This window comes from Myotis lucifugus, unplaced genomic scaffold, assembly GCF_000147115.1.
Source record: "Myotis lucifugus unplaced genomic scaffold, Myoluc2.0 scaffold_5, whole genome shotgun sequence".
NCBI lineage: Eukaryota > Metazoa > Chordata > Mammalia > Chiroptera > Vespertilionidae > Myotis > Myotis lucifugus.
The window spans coordinates 4,801,834-4,826,381 of record NW_005871053.1 but is presented as its reverse complement, the minus strand read 5'-3'; the positions used below and the strand labels follow the sequence as shown (position 1 = coordinate 4,826,381).

The 24,548-nt window shown below is 38.5% G+C and overlaps 1 protein-coding gene across 2 annotated transcripts in view; it reads right to left on the bottom strand.

Annotated features, from left to right (window-relative positions):
- Positions 1-24,548, bottom strand: part of CCDC141 (coiled-coil domain containing 141) — a 164,205-nt gene that overhangs the window by 9,266 nt on the left and 130,391 nt on the right. For both annotated transcript variants that reach the window (XM_023744442.1, XM_006083054.3), the window contains 10 exons: positions 23,779-23,958; positions 23,079-23,204; positions 20,884-21,072; positions 19,636-19,815; positions 17,793-17,942; positions 10,690-10,830; positions 9,730-9,924; positions 7,943-8,126; positions 4,102-4,214; positions 1,228-1,344 (listed from right to left, as the gene is read on the bottom strand). In XM_023744442.1, the coding sequence (XP_023600210.1) occupies positions 1,228-1,344; positions 4,102-4,214; positions 7,943-8,126; positions 9,730-9,924; positions 10,690-10,830; positions 17,793-17,942; positions 19,636-19,815; positions 20,884-21,072; positions 23,079-23,204; positions 23,779-23,958 (1,575 nt within the window). The remainder of the gene's footprint in view (positions 1-1,227; positions 1,345-4,101; positions 4,215-7,942; positions 8,127-9,729; positions 9,925-10,689; positions 10,831-17,792; positions 17,943-19,635; positions 19,816-20,883; positions 21,073-23,078; positions 23,205-23,778; positions 23,959-24,548) is intronic.

Sequence of the window (24,548 nt, the reverse complement as noted above, 5' to 3'; positions counted from 1 at the left end):
ACTGGCATTCAGAATAGAGGCCAGGACTGCTGCCAAACATCCTATAAAGCAGAATGCTTTGGACCAAAATGCCTGTAGTACTAAGGTTGGAAAACCCTGATTTAGACCAATCAGAGTAACCAAAGACTAAGATATAAGATTAGGATCCAACAAGTTGTCCAAGGTTTGCCTCAGAGAAGAACCAGGGTCACCCCATCAAAAAAGGCAGCTTGCTTAATGGTTCGTACTGTCTGGTGGTTATATAATTAAACTAGATCTTCACATACATTTAACCCATGGAAAAGGACATATAAACAAGCTCTGAGAACTGTATTAACTCCGAGGAAACATAACTGTTTTTTCATGAAATGTGCACAACAATTGGGGAGATTTTTCTTTTTTTGAGTCTCGGGTCACAAGAAATATTATTTATTAACTTGGGGTAGTTGAGAATAGTGTTGATTCTGCTTGTTACTTGAATTTCTTGGGAGAGGGAGAACAGAGGGAGCAGGCAACTTGGCAAAGCAAAGAGTCCGGAGGTAATTATAGTCCAGCAGCTATGAATAGAGAGTGAGCAACTTATGCCGAAACCCATAATGATGTGATTTAAATAATACATTTGATATCACGACACATTTGCATTCCGTGGGTATTTGCAGTTTTTGCTACATGCTTAATTTATCTGTAATGCATAGGACTTAAAGAAATCTAAACATTTCCCTAAATAGTTTAGTATTCATACTTCAGTTGGATTCTATATTTTAGTGCCTGGAAATATCTTAAAGGCAGAGTCTCCGGGAACAAGATACTATCTGATTTCATATATTAAGGTTTTCTAATGGTACTATAAACAATAAAATCATAGCTTGGTGGTATCGTAAAGTGGGAGAAATAAAATCTGACGTTGGGATTGAAAGAAAGGACAATGAAAGAGGCAGCTAAAGATGAGAGAAATAGAAATGGTTTGGGGGTGACAGTGTGGTGTTTAAATGGCTACCTCAGTGTCAATGTAAAATGCTATGGTTCTAGTGTTCATTAGGAGGGACTCAAGGAAAAAGCATTGAGCAAAAGGACTAACTAGGGGGTAGAAAGGCAGTAAGGGATGAGGGCACTCGCATTGCATTTACATCGGGAGACTTGATCCATATCGATAAGAAGGCTTCAATACACCTTTTTTTTTGCAATGCACAATGACTTGAACATCAAAACAGAAGTAATGAGTAGCCAAGGCTATGCAATTTTCTTTACCTTATTCATTTCTTCATTGAAAACTGTCTGCTTACTTCTCACTGGTTCTTTCAGAAGGTCAATGCAATCATCGTGGAAGTCTTCCGAACTCAGATTTATCTTTAGAGCATCTCCCTGCTGTACAAAGGGATAGTTAGTGAGTGCCTGGGCCAGAAAAGGTGGAGGGACAGTGCCATATAATAATCACTTGGAAGAAAAAAGGCAACTTGCAACCTTTAAGTGAATATATTCCACACAAGACTGATGTCTTCCCATAAGATTTATGAAATTACCCCTCCAAGTTCACAGTTCCCCTCCTCATTCCTTTGATAAAGTTCATTGCCAATAAAAATTGGTTGTTCAAAGGCCCAGAAGGAAAAAAAAGTCATTGTTACAACAGAATGCACCTGCAGGAGCATTCTTGAGAGAAAGGTGTGATTGTACACTGCAATTTAAACCATTAGGAGAGTCTGGGGGAGCAGCAATGAGGCAGAAATGACTAAGGATTTCTGGTGTAGCAAAAAGCAGGATATCCAGAGAACTTAAGCAAAATGCTTGCAAGACTCATGAAAAGAGGGAGGAAATATCACTGAATGTTAAAAAACACACACAATTGAGAACAAAGGACAATATCTTGCTCCTGCATTTCATGGGGTTCTGCCTTAGTCATGGAGGTTGAGGGGGTTTGCAAACTGCTGTGGAGCCAGTGTGAGGGCTGAGAGGACTTGGTGAAGGTGAGAAAAGACATGGGTACACAAGTGACAACACCAGTTTAGAATGATGATTCTACTGCAACAGAAGGTTCTCTGTTCCACCTGGAACATGGTCATTGCATGAGCCTTCAAGAAATAGGCATGCCCATCAAAGTACACATTCTACACTGACTCAGAGGATTAGGGGGGCACATTTTGGGGGATATTCAGCTTTAGCCTCAATTCTAAAACCTAAACTAGTTTGTATTACTGGTCACTCTGCATTAGTACACACTTGATACCTAATTCCAAATGGCAGCTGTTGTAGAAAGAACGTTAGATCTTAAATCATATCTAAGTTCAAATTCCAGGTCCACCACTACTGACTGGGAGCCCAGGAAAGCACTTTCACCCTCTCTGAGCTTCCCTCTGAAACAAACAAACAAACAAACAAACAAACAAACACATTTGCCCTAGCTCCATTGCAAGGTTATTTGGAAATCACTGATGTAATTATGTATGAGAATCCTTTGTAAATCTCAAATTGCTATACAAATAGAAAGGATTATTATCACTAGTTCAGCCTTGACAGGGATGCCTGGGCCTACTTTTTAATAGCTCCTAAAATGAGCCATAGTATCAAGCATAAAAACTAGTCATTGAGGCTTCTCATGCAAACATCTGTAAGTGCTAGGAAGCGTTCTCTGACAAGCTTTTGTTCAGGCTCCAACTCCCAAGGGCAATACTGATGCCCGTTTCTCTTGCCAGAAAGGCCTCTCCTCATTTTTACCACCTGATCCAACCTTTCTGAGCTATAGAATGATTCTTCTCTGTACTAATCCTTTGAGTTTTTACTATAAACATCAAAACCCTTTCTGGAGAAGCTGCTTTAGGCAAAATAAAGTGCAAATGTGTGGGTGCTATACTGAAGAGAGCCATAGCGTTTCCTCAGATATAACAGGCAGGTGAGTTAGGGATGGTAATGGTAGTTATATTGGTGATTGTGCCAGGAAAAAACACAATGCTAGGGGAGACCAGAGGAAGTGACACCTAAGGAAGGTGATGTGGAGGAGGCAGTGTTTGGCTTTGCCTATGAGAGATGGTAAGATTCGGAGAAACAGAGATAGAAGGTCATGTGTTTGAAGTAAAGGTTTAGAAGCAGGAAACCTGGGAATGTGGGGGTAGCAGACCAGTGAGACAGGAACTTATAATGGAGCACAGGTAATTCCATACTGCTTTCCACAGTGGCTGCACCAATCTGCATTATCAGCTGCATTTTTATACACCAATAATGAACTATCAGAAAGGGAAACTAAGAAAACAATCCCATTTACTATTGCATCAAAAAATGAAATAAAATATCTAGGAATAAATTTAACCAAGGATGTAAAAGACCTGTACTCAGAAAATTATAAGACTCTGAAGAAAGAAATTGAAGAAGATACAAATAAGTGGAAGCATATACTGTGTTCATGGGTTGGAAGAATTAACATCATTAAAAAGTCCATACTACCCAAAGCAATCTATAGATTCAATGCAATTCCTATCAAGACACCAATAGCACATTTCCCAGCACTAGAACAAATATTCCAAAAATGTATATGGAACCACAAAAGACCCTGAATAGCCACATCAATCTTGAGAAAAAAGAACATAGTTGGAGGAATTACGCTACCTGATACCAAACTATACTACAAGGCCATAGTAATCAAAATAGTATCGATTTTCTATTTCATGAATAATGCTAATGATTAGTTTAATATTTCCGTGAAGTTAATAGTTCAATGAACATAATACCTGAAACATAGTTTTATTTTTATTTTCTCTTGGGCCACAATCTGGAGAGAAAATAAAAACTTACGTTCATTATTTATGACTAAAAACGTAAGGTTACTTAATGCAGACTTTAGTTTGATTTTAATAGTGAACATTTATCCTTTAGGATATGATCCATGAAAATGTAAACGAGACATCTTAATTGTGTTTAACCCTCATTCTAACAATGTGTTTTCTCTGCAGTGATGAAAAAGAAACAGAATTAATTATCAGAAACACCCAAATAATTATGTTAGAAAACTGTGAAACAAATGTGCACATTATGTCCCTTGAGAACTTCCCTTAGAACACCTTTGCACCAGAAGACACCTGATGAACACATTTTTATTTATACCACTTGAACATACATATTCTGAGAAGACATTACCTTCAGCTTTTCTTCAAGCTCTGTGAGAGAGCTGCATAATTCAGTAATAGATTCAAGAACCTCTTTGTGTTTTGCCACAATTTTTTCAGTACATTTCTGCCCTTCTTCAAAACCTGGAAAGGAAAAGGAATAAAACTATCTTTAAAAGTCAAATCCTTGGCAGAAAAAACAAAACAGGTTTTAATTCATCTCCCCAGTGTCTGGTGTAAGGTCTGGTAGATAGTAAGTGCTTAATAAAATATGTGCTAAACAGATAAATAAATAAAGGCATTTTTGAGAACCAGGTATTCTAGAAAAATGCTTACATTTACTGTATCATGTCTCTTTTATGTAACCTAAATAATGTTGCTATATTACTATTCTTAAAGCTGAATTCCAATCAGTTTTACCCAATTCAGAATGTTCAGTGGTTCTTCAGTACCTAGAGCGTATGCATTCAAGGCCCTAATAATATGGGTTTAACTTGCCCCTCTCAAATATTTATCATCCTAATTCTCTCACATATTTCATCTCTGGCCAAACTGAACAAGAAACTCTTCCCTCAAAATCCTCACAGCCACTGAGCATTCTTTCCTGTACTGGGAATGCCCTTCCCCCATTTCATTTTCACTGTCAAAACCCTACCTACTTTTCAAGCTCTACCTTAAGTGGCAACATCTTTGTGAAAATATTTTTAATCTTTCCCAAATGCATTTAATCTCTCCCGATTGGAATAATGAACATGTCTACCATGTAGTGAGTGCATAGGCACTTCATATGCATTATCTAATGTAATCCTCCTCAAGTAGGTTCGCTTGTATTTTACAAATGAAGAATCTGAGACTCAAAAGAGCCTCTTCTGGTAACCCAGACAATAACTGGAGGACCAGGGTATCAATCCAGCTCTACTAGAATCCAAAGTTTAGGCTGAACTGTACTGCACATCATTATGGGCTGAAATGTGTTCCTCCCCAAATTCACATGCTGTAGTCCCAATCCCCAGTATCTCAGAATGTAACCCTATTTGAAGATAAGGTTTTCAAAGTGGTAATTAAGTTAAAACGAGGCCATTAAGGTGAGGCCCTAAACCAGGGGTGGGCAAACTTTTTGACTCGAGGGCCACAAGGGGTTCTTAAACTGGACCGGAGGGCCGGAACAAAAGCATGGATGGAGTGTTTGTGTGAACTAATATAAATTCAAAGTAAACATCATTACATAAAAGGGTACGGTCTTTTTTTTTTTTTTAGTTTTATTCATTTCAAATGGGCCGGATCCAGCCCGCGGGCTATAGTTTGCCCACGGCTGCCCTAAACCAATATGACTAGTGTCCTTATGAGAACAGGAAGAGACAACAGGGTATGTGTGCACAGAGGGGTGTCCATGTGAAGAGGCAGCAAGGGGTGGCCATCTGCAAGCCAAGGAAAGAAGCCTGAGGAGAGACTGACCCTGTCAGTACCTTGATCTTACACTCCCAGCCACCAGAACTGGGGGAAATAAATTCCTGTTGTTTAAGCCACCCAGTCTGTGGCGTGTTGCTATGGCAGCCTGAGCTAATAGACATACTTTATACCTCCCTCGCTGTATTTACCATATCATGATTTCTAAGCCGACCATGGATTCTTGAATGAAGGAGCTAGATTTTATTTGTCTTTATATTGGTTAGAACTCCTAGTACTTAATAGGTACTCAAAAATCTTTGTGATAAATTTACTTGCATTAAAATTCTGGGTTCAGTAATGTTTGGGCAACCTGAAAGAGTAGATGATTTAGCCCTAACTGGTTTGGCTCAGTGGATAGAGTGTTGCCCTGCGGACTGAGGGGTCCCAGGTTTGATTCCAGTCAAGGGCATGTATCTTGGTTGCAGGCACATCCCCAGTGGCGGTGTGCAGGAGGCAGCTGATCGATGTTTCTCTCTCATCAATGTTTCTAACTCTCTATCCCTCTCTCTTCCTCTCTGTAAAAAATCAATAAAATATTTTTTTTAAAAAAGAGTAGATGATTTAATAGTCCTAAAGTATCTAACTTGATGCAATTTTTAAAAAATGCATAACTTCCATATTTAACAGGAAAAGACTCATGCTGTTCTTTCAATGATTCATTATTCATCAAATATTTGTTTAGCACTTAGTATGTATCATGAAGCAGTAAACTAACAGGCAAAATCCCTTCTCTAATAGAGTTTACACTCTGGTAAGGAAAGGCAGAAAACAGATAAATAACTATATAAAAGTGAGTTGGTAATAAGGGTCAGGAATATAAAACAAAGCAGGATACAGAATCATGCATGCTGGGAGGGGTGGGTCTTTATGAGTACTCACTGAGTACTAAAATTGAATAGGCACTGAATGCAGTGATAAAATATACTTCCTATGCCCTCAATGAGCTATGGTCAGTAGAAAAGACAAATAAAAAGGCAATTATGCTATAGTGTAAAAAATATAATACTAAAAGAAAACATATACAATACTATGAGGACAGAGTGCCTCCAAAATTTTTGGTGCAACTCATAGAATAACAACAGTAAGAATGTGACTTCATATTAGTTTTCATTAATTTTTCAATCTGTATTTTATTATTTTGATGTTTCTACTTTTTACCTTTGGAAAATCATTAACAATTCATTCACAACAATTTAATATTAGTGCAGTATCTATTGTTCTACAAATCGTTAGGTCAATCCATGGACAGTGTGCTTCATGTAATAAGAGAAAATCCCCATCTGGCATCCAAATGAAGCATTTTGACCACCTGTTGCTATCTTCTTTTGGGGATGAATTTGCCTGGTCACTGGGAGTAAGTCTTGGTCTCAGTTAATAACGTCTGGGAATTGATGAAACATTCCTCACTGCTCTCAAGGACTGTCATTATCCAGGGGACATCTTAAATGGGAGCCTCCTTTAGCTAGAAGGACTTCTCAGATAGTAGAGCTAACAACTTACCTCTCCTAGTCATGGAGAAGAGGAAAGAAGAACCCAGGAGATGATAATTTTAGTTTTTCCATTTACTCCATGAGTGAGAAGAAGGCAAGAGAAAATTTTCCATCTTTCTTATGTCCACAAGCCATAACTATCATAGAAATGAGAAGGCTGTAGACTTTAGTCTCAGCTTGATACTTATTTAAAGTATCATGGGAAATTTGTATGTTTTTCAAGGAATCACACTAGTGGAAATTAGATTTTTTTTGGTCTACAAAAGCTGAGTATTGTCCAGTTTTGCTGTCCTGGAATTACCCTGGAGATGGGCAGCAAGAATGGGGAGAGAGGAGGACAGAGAAGGAGGTTTACATAAGGTAGCTAAAAATCTGCAAGCTTCATCTGCAGACAGAAGTTCCATCTTCTATTCCCCAGTGTTTACTTTTGCTGGTTGTGAGCTCTTATCTTGAGCCTTTTCCCTGAATAGATTGGTGTAGAGAGGACCATGAGGACTTGTGACCTTCTGCTTTCTGCTAGATTAGGTTCAGCATAGGTTTGTTTCATGAGAAATCATGGCATATTTTAAAAGAGATCTCACCAATTAACCAAAGAACTGGTATGCATATATGCACAACCCATGGACATAGACAGTAGTGTGGTGAACGGCCTGGGGCTGGGGGAAGGTGCAGGCTGGGACTCACTGGGGAAAAGAAGGAGACATCTGTAGCACTTTCAACAATAAAGATAAAAAATATTTCATGTAAAACCACATGAAATACATTAGAAAAATATCTATTCACACTTATGCCTTTAGCTAGTCATGGCCTCAAATAAGTTTTCTCTTTCATATATGAGGGGGAAAGCTTTATGGAATTATTAAAACACCTTTTAAATCCGAGAGAGAGAGAGAGAGAGAGAGAGAGAGAGAGAGAGAGAGAGAGAGACCTCACCATATAATCGCTGAGCGAGGTCACTGATCTCCTGAATCCTTTCTTCTTGCTGAGGCACTGAAGGCGTGATAAACTTGTTGAACTGCTGGTGTAGAATTTCCACAGCCTCCCTTGTCTGGCATTCTGTGGAATATTTTCCAACTCTTACAACTGTGGCACTTGCATCTTCACACCAAAAATGACACTAAATTAAAATGGAACAAAGCATAGATTAAAGAGACACCATCATTCTAATGTTCTTTGCTTTGGTCACTGAAGTATCAAATTTAAATTTTCTCAAACTTTATATTCACATTAGTTTGAATTCTCTAAGTCTTAATAAAAAATATCAAAGCATGATCATATACTTTGTACTTGGATATTAGAGTCAGATAAGAAAAAGTATGAAAATTCATTTGATTTTCTTCCTTCTTAAATTTGTCTGAAGCATAATTCCTAGGAGGAAGGTTGCATATTTGCAAGAACAGGCAATATAAAAAGTGTACTGCACTAAAAATCCAACTATAAGCTAAAAGGAATTTAAAAAGCCCAAACACAAAATCCAGCCTAATTTATTGAAACCATTAACAATACATGGATAAAGTATTGCCTGATTATCACTCAAATGACTTCTCTTTTAAGAATGAGATGTAGTCTTTGGATTAAGGAAATATCATCTAAGGAATAGCATTTGACCTTTTTTGTAATAGAAGACAGTCATATCTTCAAAGCACACTGGAGAACTGAGTTTCTTCACTAAAATAAATAACCATGATGGAAGGAACATGTCTGACCAAGGCCACAAGCTCTTACACTGAGTGGGAAATAGAAACACATGACTTTGTTAGGAGCCAGCTTTGAATAAGTGCCGCAGAGCTACAGCAAACCTGTGTGTCATAGAAGAGTGATCATCTGGATCCTCCTTAATATGGTGTTAAATCTAAAAACTCTACTGCCTCAGTGGTAAATAAAGGTGCATTGTTTTTTTGTTTGTTTGTTTTTTGAATCTCAGAATAATGGGCTACAAAGAATACTCAAGAACTTCGAGTGCAGAGTTTCTTCAATATAAGTGTACAGCCCCACTGGTGTGGCTCAGTGTTTGAGCATTGACCTACGAACAATTCCCGGTCAGGGCACATGCCTGGTTGTATGCCTGATCCCCAGTAGAGGGCATGCAGGAGGCAGCCCATCAGTGATTATCATCATTGATGTTTCTATCTCTCTCTCCCTCTCCCTTCCTCTCTGAAATCAATAAAAACATATTTAAATGTGTGTATTTGTGTGTGTGTGAAAATAATAACTTTAACTTGTCAAATTTTATATATTTTATGTATACTCTTCCATTTTATCCTTTTGACAAAACAAAAATAACACCAATAACAATTTTTATACCTGAAAAATCCAAGTATCACCCTTTCTTTCTAAAAACTTTCAGATTCTGTGAAGTAAATAAGTCATTTTGGGTATTTTAAACAGATATCCAGCAGTGAACATAATTTCATGATTGTTAAACATCTTGAGTTGACAAGGTTATGGAGAAATGAGAAACTTTCATATGTTGCTAGTAAGAGAAAGTTAGTCAAGTCTTTCTGAAGGGCAATTGGACAATACAATCAAAATGTTGTAATATTCATCCCTTTTGGTTCAGCAATTCTACTTTAGAAAATTGTCCTAAACAAATAATCATGGAAAGGAGAATGATACATGGGCTTAATGACAATAATAGCTTTAACAGCATTGTTTTAAAGTATCAGAGTGATTTTCTAGGACAGCATTACAGTATGGATACCACGCCAGGAAGCAGATACCTCTTCTATCATCTCATGGAGGTGCTCGGTCAGGTCCAAATTCTTCTTGTAATCTGTTACAACTTTATCAAACTCATCCACATGTTTTTGCAAATCCTTCATGGCTTCCAAAAGGTCAGTAACTTTACTATTTGGGTAATTTAAGAAAGATTCAGGAGTCTTGTTCTCAACTTTTTCCATTTTCCTTTTCAAAACCTGTGCCAAAAAATAAAAATTTTTAAATAAAATTCAATTTTTATTTAAGAGGCTAGCTGACTAAATATTAGAGGAACACTTGGGAAAACTATTTGAAGCTTTCTCCATTATAATATATTAAAATTATAATTATTACAAATGAATTTTGGAAAGAATGGGCTTTCTTCTAGATAGTATATTGATTCAGCATTCAGCAAACATATAGAAAATTAACTTTAGACCAGGGTCTATTCCAGATTTTGAGAATGATATTATGATAAAAAAATAAGACAATGATCATAAAATCAGATATTTTATTGTCTTCAGTAAGTTCACTGTCTCCTGGAAAAGGCATTCAAATAATCTAGTCTGTAGATGTGATAATCAAGGTAGGTGTACAGAACTATAGAAGCAGTGGAGAAAGGTCCTTACATAAGCAGGTATGAGGGGAAAAAGAAGGATGTACAAAAGGTATATGCATGTGTGCATGCATGTATGTGTGTGCATGTGTGTGAGTGTGTATGTTTGTGTGTGTTGGGGGCAAGAATGGAAGCAGAGAGGCTAGGTAGGTTTGATAGAAACCATTCTGGAGCTGCTTTCAAAGATAAATCAATTTATTATATATTTTACATAAAAAATTTAATTGCTATAAAAATGGATAACTACCTTTTCAGTCCCAATGCTGAAAAAAAACCCCAAGGATTAAGCATCTAGAATTGAAATGCAAAATGATTTTGCAATAACTGTAGTTGTGCATGCAAATACACACACACACTTTTTCATTACCTGTATTTTCTCAGCATACATATCAACTTGTTGAATTTGATATTTCAGAACCTTCAGATTCTTTGCTTTTTCATTTTTCTTAGTGTAATTAAACTTCAAATTGTTAAATTTCTTTTTGATATCCTTGAATGACTCTCTGAGCTGCAGGTCAATAAAAAGAAAGAGGTGATTTCCTTAAAATGAGAACAGTAATATTCACTTGTAATAAATGAAAACATCTAAACACTTCAAAATATTCATAATCTTTAAGATGTGCTTAGTGATTTTCAATAGAAAACATGTCAGCTAAGTGAACATATATTGTGAATTTAAACGTATCCCCAAAATATAAGTAATTATGGATTTGTCTTAGTACTTTTAGAGTTTAATTTATAATTAGCCTTACTGTTATAGAACATCCTTTGGCCTCCACCAATAAAGTTTTTAAGATATCATGAACTTTAGACAACTCTAATTTTCCTATTTGTACTTATTTAGTATCATTTTTCCATTCATTCCATTCTCTGTGTGTTTGACATCTGCTGTTTAGATGGGAAAGATCAACATCTATTTGAAAATATGTGATGAATGGAGAAAGGCTGAATCTTAACCCTTTAATTCTAAGCCATGAAATTTTAAGTCTGGATGAAGAAATTGAAGATGGATAAAAAATGAGTGCAATTTCATTTCCATTGGTTTCAGAATGTAAGCACTTCCACTGAAAATGACCTAAAGGCCAAAGAATGTTCATGGCACTATGGGTATGTGACATGGGATCGGCTTCTCTCTGACACATGAGCTCCTCTGACAAAGTTGCTGGCACTTTTCTCTTTGGGTCCCACTGGAAATCCATCTTAAATGTCGTGCCTTTCCCAGCTGGGATTCAGGACCGCTGCAGATACAAGTGGGAGGCAGCATGCACGAACCACCTTCAGCAAAAAAAATCTAGTCATGCTTACTTTTCTTATCTGCACCTTTTAATATGAAAACTTAACTTCCCATCTAATCCCCACGTAACCTGTGATCATATTTTTAAAGGAATTGAGTGTCATGGTCGCTTGATTGTGGTATCATTGTTCGTGCAGCTGTTTCTAAGTTTAGCTAGCTTGTCAACAATGGGGAATGGTGGCGATGGCTAAGACAACTGCTCAACTGGAGCACATAAACCACCGAAACACCAAAGCTTGGGGCAAGATGAAATTTACCCAGAAATATTTGAATGTTGTTATAATTCATATTCATAAAAATTTATGAAAGTCTTACATAATTCAGAGGGAGATTTTTTTTCCCTAGTGAATAGTATGATTTTCCTACCTTCCCACTTGCTTGTCTTTGCTATGGAATAAGCAGACTAAGTTAATATAGCTATAATTAGGGGGGAAATAGGAAGACTTTAAAACTGTAGGTCTTTTGACACTAGCAGAATGAGCATCCTCACCAAATGTCCCAGGGAGCAGCAGGCCTCTCTCAGGGTTAGGAATGAACAAAGCTTCGTTGAGAAGAAACAGAAGGGAAAGAGGCTGACGACAAGGAGACTGGCTTGCTATTCTTAGTGCTGATTGAGCAGCGTTGGCACAAGAATGTATTAGTGAGTCTGTTGCTGACAAGGCCAATTTATGTAGGGGACGTGGGACATTTTAAAACTAAGGAAGTACATTTCACACAAAAGCCTTTCATTAGAACTATGGCACATGTTTGGCCAGAACTAAAAACACAGAACAAGTAGTCCATTTCTTTTAATGGCCATTTCATGAGCTTCATTTCTTGCCCACCATTGTGCCCAATCCAGACAAAAGCTTTCTGATTGATGCTCATTTTAGGAAGAGAAAGCTGCAATGTTGTCATCTCCCAGGGATGCTTGCATTTGACATGAAGGGACCCAAAGACTCACAATTTAACCAGAATGATTTGTTATACAATTAGTAATGGCAGACTATTAAGTCTTAGCACTGGAGAGATTTCGGGATAAGACTTTCTTGCCCTCCTTCCATAAAGCAACTACACCGCTGTCTTGCTGTGCTTAAGGCCAGTCTTGTACCGGCAGAAAGTAGGGGGCTTGGAAAGAGAAGACAGTTGCCCCGTTTTAAATTATAGGTGGCAGCATGCCTCAGTAGTGCCCATTTTATCCACCCTGCAAGTTTTGTGTCCATAATGTATTTAAGTTTATTTTCTGAATATAACTATGATGTTACAATTTAGCTCTCTATAGCCTTTAGAAAGAAGAGGCATTTTGTAGATGTAAAACACCAAACTTTTAACAGATTTTAACCATATGAGATGGACGTTTTCAGAACAAATCACAATACTTCCTATTCTCTTACACATGTCATCGGATGGACCCAGGGCGGGGCCTGATGACGGGTGGCTATGGCTGAAGTCCCAGGGGCTTTAACCTGCCCTGGGCTCTGATTCCTGAGGGCTTCTGCATTCTTAGGACCCTCCTGTCACCACATAGCCATGCTGATATTTGCTGAATGACAATAATTTAGGTTTTTCTCTTAAAATGATGAACAAAAGTTATCAATCTACAAAAAAAATAATTTTCTGTGCTGCCCCCATCAAGTCTTTTACTCATCTATACACACATTTTCTGCTTCTTTTCTTGCTAGGGGGTGACTGTCCATGGTCATTTTGTCAATGGCAAACCACCATGCAATGTCAGGAGGCTTAATAATTGTATATGTGTCTAGAGCTGCACCATTCCCCCATTCTAATTTATCATTTCTAATCTGCCTTGTATCCATGGAACAAAAACTCTGACATATGATAGAAAGATATATATATATATATATATATATATATATATATATATATAGTCATTTTCTGTTTCCTTCCTGATGGTTAAATGTTGCTACAGTGCAAAAAATTCAGGCTAAGTAATATAATTATATGAAAGCTTCTGATTGCAAATTTGAGAAAATGGATAGCAACCCAATTCTGTCATTACTATTCTTTTCAGCAAAGTAATTGTTTGTGGTCTATAATGAGACTCTAGCTACAATTTCCATTAACATCATGTAAATGTAGAGGTAATTTTTTATCAGATTGCAAGAAGAAAATATGCTCAATATTAACTTATTACATTTCTAAATGAAGATGGTAAAGAATGAGTAATGATGTTCTGTCATATAATATGGCAGAGAATGTCTATAGTGCTTTGTGTATTAATAGCTTATTTATATTGTCAGGCGACAAAACATAATGAAATTCAACATTCATGCATACAAACATATCTTTGTGGGAAATGGGTGAGAAAAAAATCACAAAATATGTCAGTCTGGAGACTGTGTTTTCTAGTAGGAAGACATGGAGAAAATGAATTTTCATAATTTCCTATGTCATTTAGTATATGAAATTTAAAAAACTAATATTTTAACCAAAGATGATCAAGGCCCAAAACCATGATTCTTTGTCTTTAAGAAATTATCACATTTTTTAAAATCACATTTAGAACATCTCACTTCATTTTGCCTTGAGGTACCACGTCCTTTTCTAAGGGCCTTTCATGTAGTTAAAACCATGTATGTTAGTTATGGCAGCATCAAGAAAGTAATTTTGGTTGAAATGACCAAATTAACTGTTATTGTATCAGATCATACAAACAGCCTATGACATATACACCACAGAGTAAAGATAGGCGAGAAAAGTATAGAAAAGAAGTACATTTGACATCAGATATGCAGTGACTGAATGAACTAAAACATTAACTGAAAGGTGAAGTCTGAGTTTAGCAACTGACAGGTGTGTTGGTGGCCAGTAAATGAGCCCCTGGCCCAAAGCTGACTCCTGACATTCTCTGAGCTGAAACTCTGCAGTCCTATGGCACAATAGGTGAAAACTATCGTATACATCTCATCCGAGGAATAAAGATGTTAAACCAGATATCCTTCAAAATTCATTTCAACTCAGAATCTGTGAACTTGCAAAAAGCCCTTTAAGAAAACAATGAAATATTAGAAGAAAAACGTGTTTTCAAATCAACATATAAGCCAAACCAATGGACATGGACAACAGGGGGATGAGAGCATGAGTGGGGGGTGGGGAGGGCGGGGAGATTGGGAGTTAATGGGAAATGAGGACACATTTGTAATACCTTAACCAATAAAGAAATTTTAAAAAAATCAAATGCTATGCATGGTCTAGTTCCCTGGTAAGGTACCCGACTTTATTTATTTTTTTAAAATATATTTCATTGATATTTTACAGAGAGAAAGGGAGAGGGATAGAGAGCTAGAAGCATCGATGAGAGAGAAACATTGATCAGCTGCCTCCTGCACACTCCCTACTGGGATGTGCCCACAACCAAGGTACATGCCCTTAACCGAAATTGAACCTGGGACCCTTGAGTCCGCAGGCTGATGCTCTATCCACTGAGCCAACCCGGTTAGGGCCCAACTTTATTTTATTTTTATTTTTAAAAAATATATTTTATTGATTTTTTACAGAGAGGAAGGGAGAGGGATAGAGAGTTAGAAACATCGATGGGAGAGAAACATCGATCAGCTGCCTCCTGCATACCCCCCATTGGGGATGTGCCCGCAACCAAGTACATTCCCTTGACCGGAATCGAACCTGGGACCCTTCAGTCCACAGGCCGACGCTCTATCTACTGAGCCAAACCGGTTAGGGCCCGACTTTATTTTTTTATACAAGAAAAGTAGTGGAACATGTTGCTTTTAGTTTTACAAAATGTTTGAATTGTCTATACCAAAATTTTAATGATGACAAAAATAATAAAACTGTCTAGGTGTCAAATATTCACTTGGAATCAGTCATCTGTTTGTACTCTGATATTCATAATACAAGCTAGAACACACATATCTTTATTTTATTAAAGGGCACTGAAAATATTACTTGTAATTACTTTCCCTTTTAGGCTCATGATTGGAAAGGCCAAGGTGTAGACACTACACTGTGACATGCCTAATATACCTCTACAAGAAAGGAAAGGGGAGGAAGGACCAACGATGTTCAAAGACCCTTTACATGTGAAAGTATAACCTACATCAAAGATTAGTTGGGTTTGAAGTAGAAGCAAAGAGGAAGAGCAGGTCTCTTAATATTTAAGATCATATTAGAGTGACATCTGATTCCTAACTCAAGCTTGCACATATCTGGTTGCTCATTCCTGGTAAGGTACAGACAATCCTGGGGCATCCCTACTATGACTGGAAGAGTGATCTCTTGTCCTTGCCAGCTGGCTCCCAGCACGGGCTCATCACAAGGCAGCCCTGTAAACAGAACCCACTGTGGGAAGGGCCTGAACAGGGAGACCCAGCACCACAAATGCCACAGCGCTTCATGGAGGTGGAAACTGAGCCGTAAGGGACTGGGAATAAGCCTTAGCCAGCTCCACTTGTGGTTTCCGTAGAGGCTGAATATCACAGCAGGAAGAGCAATTTTCAGCAAGACAAAAACGTTACCACGGAGAAGAAGAAGAAGAACAGGAGGAGAAGGAGGAGGGAGGAAAAGAAAGATGGGGAGAAGGAAGAAGAGGAAAGAAGATAACTTTGGGGAAAGATAGTAAACACATTGTTTTCATGACTGCAAATCTAAATTTTATAGCTTTGGGGAGAATAATGCTCTCCTAGGATTGCTTTCCTTATTAACTGCAGTACGGGAAGCAGAAGAGGCAATTCTACTACCTAGTGGGCAGGATACACTATGAGTTTAACCTTGAATGAATCTCTAGCCCCAAATGACTGCCTGGAACAGCGTCTGAGTGGAAACTACAGTCTTGCAGCACATTGCTAAAATGAACATCATTATTGATTTAGTTGTTGCTTCGCTCCTGTTGAATGGGATCCAAGTGGCCTCTCCTGCTCTGTTCCCTCTTCCTTTCCCTCCAGCAGTGCTTGCCTGGCCCTTACCTGTGGTTTATGAAAGTGTGGCCTGCAGGAAAGGGCTCTTCAAGTTCAGTTACAAATACTTTAGTCCATGCTCTAATGTTGTTTGATAATGTTTGATATGTTTGGGCCTGCATCGTAAAACTGGTCATAACCAGAACCTTCAAGTAGGTTTACTTCCTTCTCCCCCACCCTGTTTCCTAATAGATTTGTGACGATTGGACTCAGAGACATTTTGCTCTAAATGGGGATGGATCTGAAATCATGGAACCTGTGTTCTGTCAATCCCCAGTTGAGAGTTGGGACCCTTGCTATCCTGAACAGGTAGAGCTTTGAATGGAAAATTTAATTAGGGAAGGGTAGTGGTTGCGGTCCAGTATGTATCTGGGGATTGGGGGTCAAGTAGAATTGAGGGAGAGGAGGACGAATTTTGTGATAGGGGAGTACACTGATGTGAAGGACAATTTTCATCTGTTCATTATTTTTCTCTAGGAGTTGTTTTGCCAGAAAAGCTACTCTGAATAAATAAAAAATCAGATACTTGACTTTGGTGATAAGACTTTGTAGCCTCTGAGGCAAAGAGCCCACTCTCCTGGCCCTTAGCATCTGCTCCACCATGAGTCAGTGGCACTTAAATAGAACCTCATCAGGCGGAGCTAACTGCAAAGGGACAGTGTCACCCTTCCTGCCCCAACAGGCTGCATGCACTCAACAGATACGTGCTATAAGGGTGTGAGTGGGGGAGAAAAAAAGCATATAATAAATTCTAGGTTTTTCAATGCATTGACAATGTACTGATTTCAACAAGTTTGGGAGCTTGAAGTTTACTCAAACATTGAGTTCTGAGACCATTGCTCCGTGGATTAAAAGTCAAGAGTGTGCCCTGGCTGGTGTTAGAATGTCGGCCCATGCACCTAAAGGTTGAGGGTTCAATTTCCAGTCAAAGGGCATGTACCTAGGTTGCAGGTGCCCAGTTAGGGCACGTGCAGGAGGCAACCAGTTGATGTGTCTCTTTCAGCAATGTTTTTTTTTTTCTCTCTCTCTCTCTCTCTCTCTCTCTCTCTCTCTCTCTCTCTCTCTCTCTTCCCCTTCAACTCTCTTTGAAAAGCAATGGAAAAAATATCTTCTGGTGAGAGGAAAAAAAAATTTTTGAATATCAGTAGTGAAAAGAAAGTCTCCTGATTCTGTGTGTGTGCATACATGCAAACACAAACATTGAGACAAGTGTTGGCTCAGAGAGGCTTTTGGTGGTGTGTCGGTCTGACCCCTGCCACCCACCTCGCTTATCTCGTCCCTCGTGGCACAGTACTGCAAGCTGCCGGCCAGGGTCCGCCCATACTCCTGGGCTCGGGCTCGCCAGTTCACGCTCTCCCCCTCAAGGATGTCCAGCTGCCGCTGCAGGTTCTTTGCAAACACATTAGTGCAGCTCTGAAAGCGAAAGAGAAATGGCAATGGCAAAGGGAACAGGCAAAGCAGCAGGGAGACAAGTAGGCTATTTACCTGCATTATGAAACTCATGAGTGACATTTTAAAAAACAGGCTCCTGAAATACCCTCAGCTCCTTGAATATAAGGATTTCAGAAAGAAGCCAGACACCCAACATGGTGGGAAAGGTGAACCGTTAAACTTCCAGTCTTAAAACTTCAGTTTTGAAGTCTGCTCATCATACCAGCTCCTCAGAGACACCACTCATTACAAGGTGTAATTTTTACCTCAAAAGGCAGAAAGCAAGCATTAGAAACATTTGGCTTCTGTGCAGTAATTTTCCTGTCAACTGGAGCTTCAACTCCGGTTCATTATGCAAGTGCTCCCTCCAATCTCCACTCAGCAGAGGGCTGCCAGGGCCAAGGCCAGATGTGACTGGAGAACAATTGCATTATTTGTGCAAAGTGAGGAGTCTTACTTCTTTCTTTTTAAAGTAAATTTACTAATAAAATAAAACTATTTTTTAAAAAAAGCCCCTTCTTGGTAAAAATAGATTCCATTAACAGATATTTTTATTCCTAGATCTTTCAATTAAAAAAATACTTTAGGTTCAGTGCATTCCATAGAGTTTAGTGGATACTTAAATTAACTTTAAAATAAAATTGGCCATTATTTTGATTAATATTCTACAGAATAAACATAACCTTCTTTCCCTTAAATTGGGAGTTTAGAGGACATATATATTTTTTTAAGTTCAAATATACATATATTTTGCATCAGAGCCCAATGTGCTGTTTATGAAAATTTGGTCTGGAATGATTTCCTTGTCTTTAGACACCTCGGTAAGGTACACCCATCCTGTGGAATCAAGCAGTTCAACGGTAAAGCCCAGAGCCCTTGGTCTCCACCAGGGGGCTCTTACATGATGAGCTTTTATGGCTAAAGCAGGTTCATCATTTACAAAGTGGGGGTCCCGGGCCAGGTGATCTCTAGGATACCTTCCAGATCTGCAATGCTAAGGCAGCATATTGCCCCAGAAATAAAACAGGAGCCACATGAATAATTTTAAATTTTCTAGTAGTCATATTAAAAAGTAAAAAAAAAAAAGGTGGAATTAATATTCATAATAGAGTTTAATCAACTAAATCCAAATGTTAACATTTTACCACACAACCAAATATAAATATATTAATAAGGTTTTTTGATACTAAGTGCTTGAAATCTGGTATGCACTTCACACTCACAGCACATCTCAATTTTTGCTACATTTCTATCAGAAATATTTCATCTGTAATTAAATTTCATAGTTTCTAGTTTAAAATGGGAATATCCAAGTTGTTCCCAAGATATTTAAAAGTCTTCCAATAACTACATTGTTAACTTCTAAAATAAAATTAAAAGTTTAGTTCCTTAGTTGCACTGAGCACATTTCAAATGCAAAAAAATTAACTGCTGTATTAGAAAACACATTTTTAATTAGCATGAGAATAGATGTATTAAACAAGACTTTTATAATCAGATTTTTCCTCTTAAAATGTTTTTCTTTTGTTATAGATGCTAGAAACTCACCACCGATAATTGCCCCGTGCTTTAATGCATTTTTAAATGTAGCATACACCAGGCAGTCTGCCTGGCTTCCCCCCTGTGACACCCCAGCTATCATTAGCGATGAGCGATGGTGTCTGAAGTGGCTTACAGGCCGCTGCGCTGATGAGATGATGTCCACTCCCAGGCAAAGGGCCAGTTTGTGGAGCTGGTCTATATGTGCCTGCTTTTCCTGAGAGCGACGGAGGCGAACCTGGGCATCGCGAGCATTATCCAGTTCCGTTGGCTGCTCTAGAAACTCCAATTCTCTTGATTTGAGGAGATGTTCAAGCTGGAATACAGAGCATTTACAATTAACTTGTGTTTCATTTTTATGGAGACAGATTTTTTAAAGCCTATTTCCTATTACATATTTTCCTAGCTGGTCAAATGCTGCCAAGTCCATCTATAATTATTAGTGCTATAACCAAATAAGAGTTACAATGCTGCAAATCTATAAGGTAAAGCTGAGGGGCTAATGTCATTCCTATTAAAGAAGAAAACACTCTTTTTTTGGTCATAGTCTAAAACCTTAGGAACATCTAGGTCTATGATCTGAGTAAATTCAGAGGCTGTTTTAAAGAGATATCAATATATCTCTTTTTCTGTTAATAAAGGCTATTAACACTTTGCAGACCAGTAGTTTTATTGCTAGCTTTACCCAGTGGCCAGATAAGTTTCTATTGAGTGGTACAAAAAATGTTTTACATAATGTTAAAGGCACACTTTAAAATTAAATACCCATTGCATTTTGAAGTTATTTATTATATGTTCTTACAAGCTAATATCTTTTTAAAGTATGATGCTTTGTAAAACACTGTGTACTATGAAGCGAGAATTCTCGTGATCCGTCCACAGTGAATTTTACTGCGTACTCTATGATGTCAGGTACCTGAGATACAAAAAATAAAAAATAAGTCTAATTTGTTTTCTTCCCTCAAAGAGCTTACACTTGAGTTTGGGTTAAAAAATTATTAAAAATCAAGATGCTATAATGACAGATAAGTGGAGTAACTAATGAGAGTTCTAGAAATTTAGAAGAGAGGAAAGTCAGTCCAAGCAAGGTAAGATCATTGGAAGGAGGGGCAGGGTTTAGAGAGTCGAGGAGAGAGAAGAATGCCTGTCAGATAATGGCAGCCTGGGAGTCAAAGAGTTGGAGACGTGTGCACTGTCTTTGAGGGACAGAGAGGAGCTGTTTGGCTGAAACATAAGGGAGGATAGAAGTATAGTGAGAGAAACCTTGGAGGCCCGATTTGGAAAGCTGCTAATATCAGAGTAAGCAATGTGGCTTTTACTTACATAATAATTTATATTTCCTTTTAGAACGGAGGGTCTTGCAGACATCTATGACAAGTCTCACCTCTTCCTTGACTTGGTGGAACTGGACTGTCTTGTACAGGATGTCCTCATAGTCCTGGATCCTCTCTTTCTGTTTTTGATGGAGTTGAATGAGGTCCTTCAGCTGTTGGTACTTCTCTTTCACAGGGGCTCCTTTGCCATTTAACTCCTCTGATTCTTTTATAATGTATTGAACCTCATCATTCAGTTGCTAAAATGTTGGCAGCCATAAAAGAAATCCAGCTTTCAGAGAGCTCTTTACTTAATAATGGACTATATGAAGATCTAAATAACCAACCATTCTCTCGTTTGTTAACAAAAACTTATCGTGAGCCTCACCCCCACCGCTGCAAATTCCGGTATTGTGTTTGATGCTAGAGGTATATTATTCCATCCCTATCTTCTCAGATTTTTTTTTAATTGTGAGCAATGAAAAAAAAAGTATATCAAAGTTAGGTGATGAAATGAAAAGTCATGTGTTTCTATAGCTCACCAAATATTCTAGTTATCTGCTAAGTAAATGTGTTTCAGATATATTTTTAAACATATTTTCATTCATTTCAGAGAGGAATGGAGAGAGAGAGATAGAAACATCAATGATGAGAGAGAATCATTGGTCGGCTGCCTCCTTCATGCCCCAATTGGGGATTGAGCCTGCAACCCGGGCATGTGCCCTTGACCAGAATCGAACCTGGGACCCCTCTGTCCACAAGCCGACACTCTATCCATTGAGACAAACCAGCCAGGGCCAGATATTTTATGAAGCCATGAGCATCTCTGATATTTAGAATCAGGTGGTTTGGTAAGAACACCAAAAGAAGAGAAGTATAAAAATATTTTAGGGGAATTGCTTGTCCTCGTGATAAAAGCATGATCGGAATGAACCACAGCTGAGTAGCACAGTAGATATGCTGCTTCAAAAGTGGCCACCCTGAATCCACAAATAGCCACCTCGATTAGGGAGGGGTAAACTGCCTTCCCTTTTACTCAGCATTACTCATACATCCCTCATAGAGTTCCAGATCCTGGGGTAGAATTTGCGAAGCGTGGACAACTCAGAGAGGAAGCTACTATAATTTTGGATCTTACAGCAAAGATAAAAATAATGGAAATGATTTAGGCTAAGGAAATACTTTGCAGAAGAGTGACCTAATAAGGGTCTTCAAGTTTAAATCAAGCAGGTGGGCATCAAATAATATGCATATCACAGAGACAGAGCTAAAGAAGCTAGACATAGCTAATGTAGAGGAGTTCGCACACACACACACTCTTGCATGTGCAGGACATGTGCACACAAGCACACACAAAATGCAAAGAAGCATACAACCCAGGGCACATCAATAAACCTCACATATAGGCTAATTGGATTTTCTAAGAGTCACTGTGGGCTACAATGTTTTGTGTATGTGGGTGGGGGTTGATTATATACTATATAGGTTTGTTGGAAATGAATGTAAATTAGATATTTTGTAAAAGAATCTTCAATCTTCTAAATCTGGGATTCTTTATAGCCAACACAAAGTTGTGACAAACAGAAACACGGGTATCTTAACTTTGCAGCAAAGAACAGGAACCCAGTCAGGAGGATTACATGACTGGTGACCATTTTTGGCAGTTGTGTTGAGTTTAGGAGTGGCAGCAGGTGGGGGTATGGAATGCATCAGCAGTCAGGGTCTGGGAGCATGGCTCGTGGTTTTCTCTCTCACATCCTGAGGGCTCTCTGAGAGGGAAAATAGGTGAGCGCAGCAAAATTCCTGGGAAGGTGGTAGGAGCCTGGGGTGCCAGAGAGTGGAAACAGTGACATCACTTCGGACATTTCAGGGGCAGAGGGCAGCTTAGCCTCTGTGTCAGAGGCTGCTCATCCTTGTTCTGAGATGACTTGATCTAAAACATGGCTATCCCCCTTAGAAAATGACTGCAGTGCATATATGTATGATCAATACATTAATAAGAAAATAATTTAATGTAAATTATAATAATCTAAGATAATTACCTTTAGGACATTTTACAGCCCAAATATTTGTGTATCATCAGATACAGAATAGTGAGAAAAGAAAACATAGTAAAAAAAAAGTGTGTTTTTAAGTGGATTTTTAGACAAGCAATGCTTTAAAAAAAAGTCATTCATCAGTCTGTTAAAATTAATTAGGTAAACTGCAATCGAATGGTTAAAAAAAGGTTTTCCATTCACCCAAGTCTATCAGTTGGTTGCTTTACCTGGAACTGAGGCTGCATTGCCTTCCAGTTTTTCCTTAGACCTAAAATGGTCTGGAGGCTCCCTCCAAGGTCAAGTGCAGACACAGGCATGAGTGCTTCCTGAAGAAGTTTTAAGTTGTGAGTAGTCTGAAATAAACATGGGATGGGTAAGCATTTGTTTTCTTTGCCACCATCAGCAAATACATTACGATCATTCTGGTGATGACATGCTGTGGCATCAAACTTTTCAACCCCATGAAAACACTCATGACCTCGAGTGAGCTCCTGGTTCTAAACCACATTAATGAAGAAAAGCATAGGCCCTCGGTTTCCCTTCCCTCTTTTCGTTTTATTGTGGTAAAATATACATAACGCAGTTGAACATTTTAACCATTTCTAAGTGTGCAGTTCGGTGGCATTCACATTCACATGGGTGTGCAATCACCACCGTCCATCTCCAGAACTTCTTCATCATCCCTAACGCAGCTCTGTACCCATTAACCACTAACTCCCATTCCCACCCTCATCTCAGCCCCTGGTGACTTCTAGTCTGAGTTTGACTACTCCAGATACTTCACATAAGAGGAATCATATCATATTCATCCCTTTGTATCTGACTTATTTCACTTAACATAATGTTTTCAAGCTTCCTCCACTCTGTACCATGTGCCAGGATTTCATTTCTTTTTAAGACTGAATGTCCCCACTGCGTGTTCCTCACCTTTCTCAGTTGCTCTTTGAACGCTCCCCACTGCTGCTTCACAGGCTGGCTCGCGGAGGCTGTGAGTCGCCATGCCATCCGAAGGCGGCCGAGTTCTTCCCTTTCTGCCTTCAGACTTTCCATAGCGTTCTCCATAATGTGCACTTTATTTTTCACATTTAATATTTCATTCTCTTTTGCCTGTTAAATTAATAATCCATATAATGGCTTTTCTTTCCCAAGAAATACAACATTTTTTCATATACCTACTCTAGGAGGCAAACATGATCACAACCAAAGCAGAGCACGGACGGTTCTAATAGCAAGAGAAGACAGGAGCGCGCCTGCTCAGGGGCATGGCTAGGCTCTCAGAACCCATGTTCCCCGCTTGCGCACCAGGTACTGAGTTCTCCAAGCACCCAGTGGTGCTGGAGTCACCTGCTAGAGTCTATTTCCTGGGGCTCAAGGGGGTGACTGAATGAGCTCCTGGATACAGAAATATTAAAGTGAAGATTACTTTAATGCATACTTTTTAAAGTGTATTCTACCTTTCATTTTAACACACTCAATAGCAGATGTCACAACCTCAGTATTAGGGAATAGGAGGGGCAAATTGCTCTAGGCCATCTTTTCTTAAATGACTCCATTGTATATATTACAAGGATTTTAAGTTTCCCAGTTCCTCAAGTTACTCCCTTTTGTAAGATCTGAAATGTGCATCTGTATCTTCATTTTTGTATGTCTATTGTGCAACCAGAAGCACAGTATCTAAGTTTAAAGATTCCCTTTCC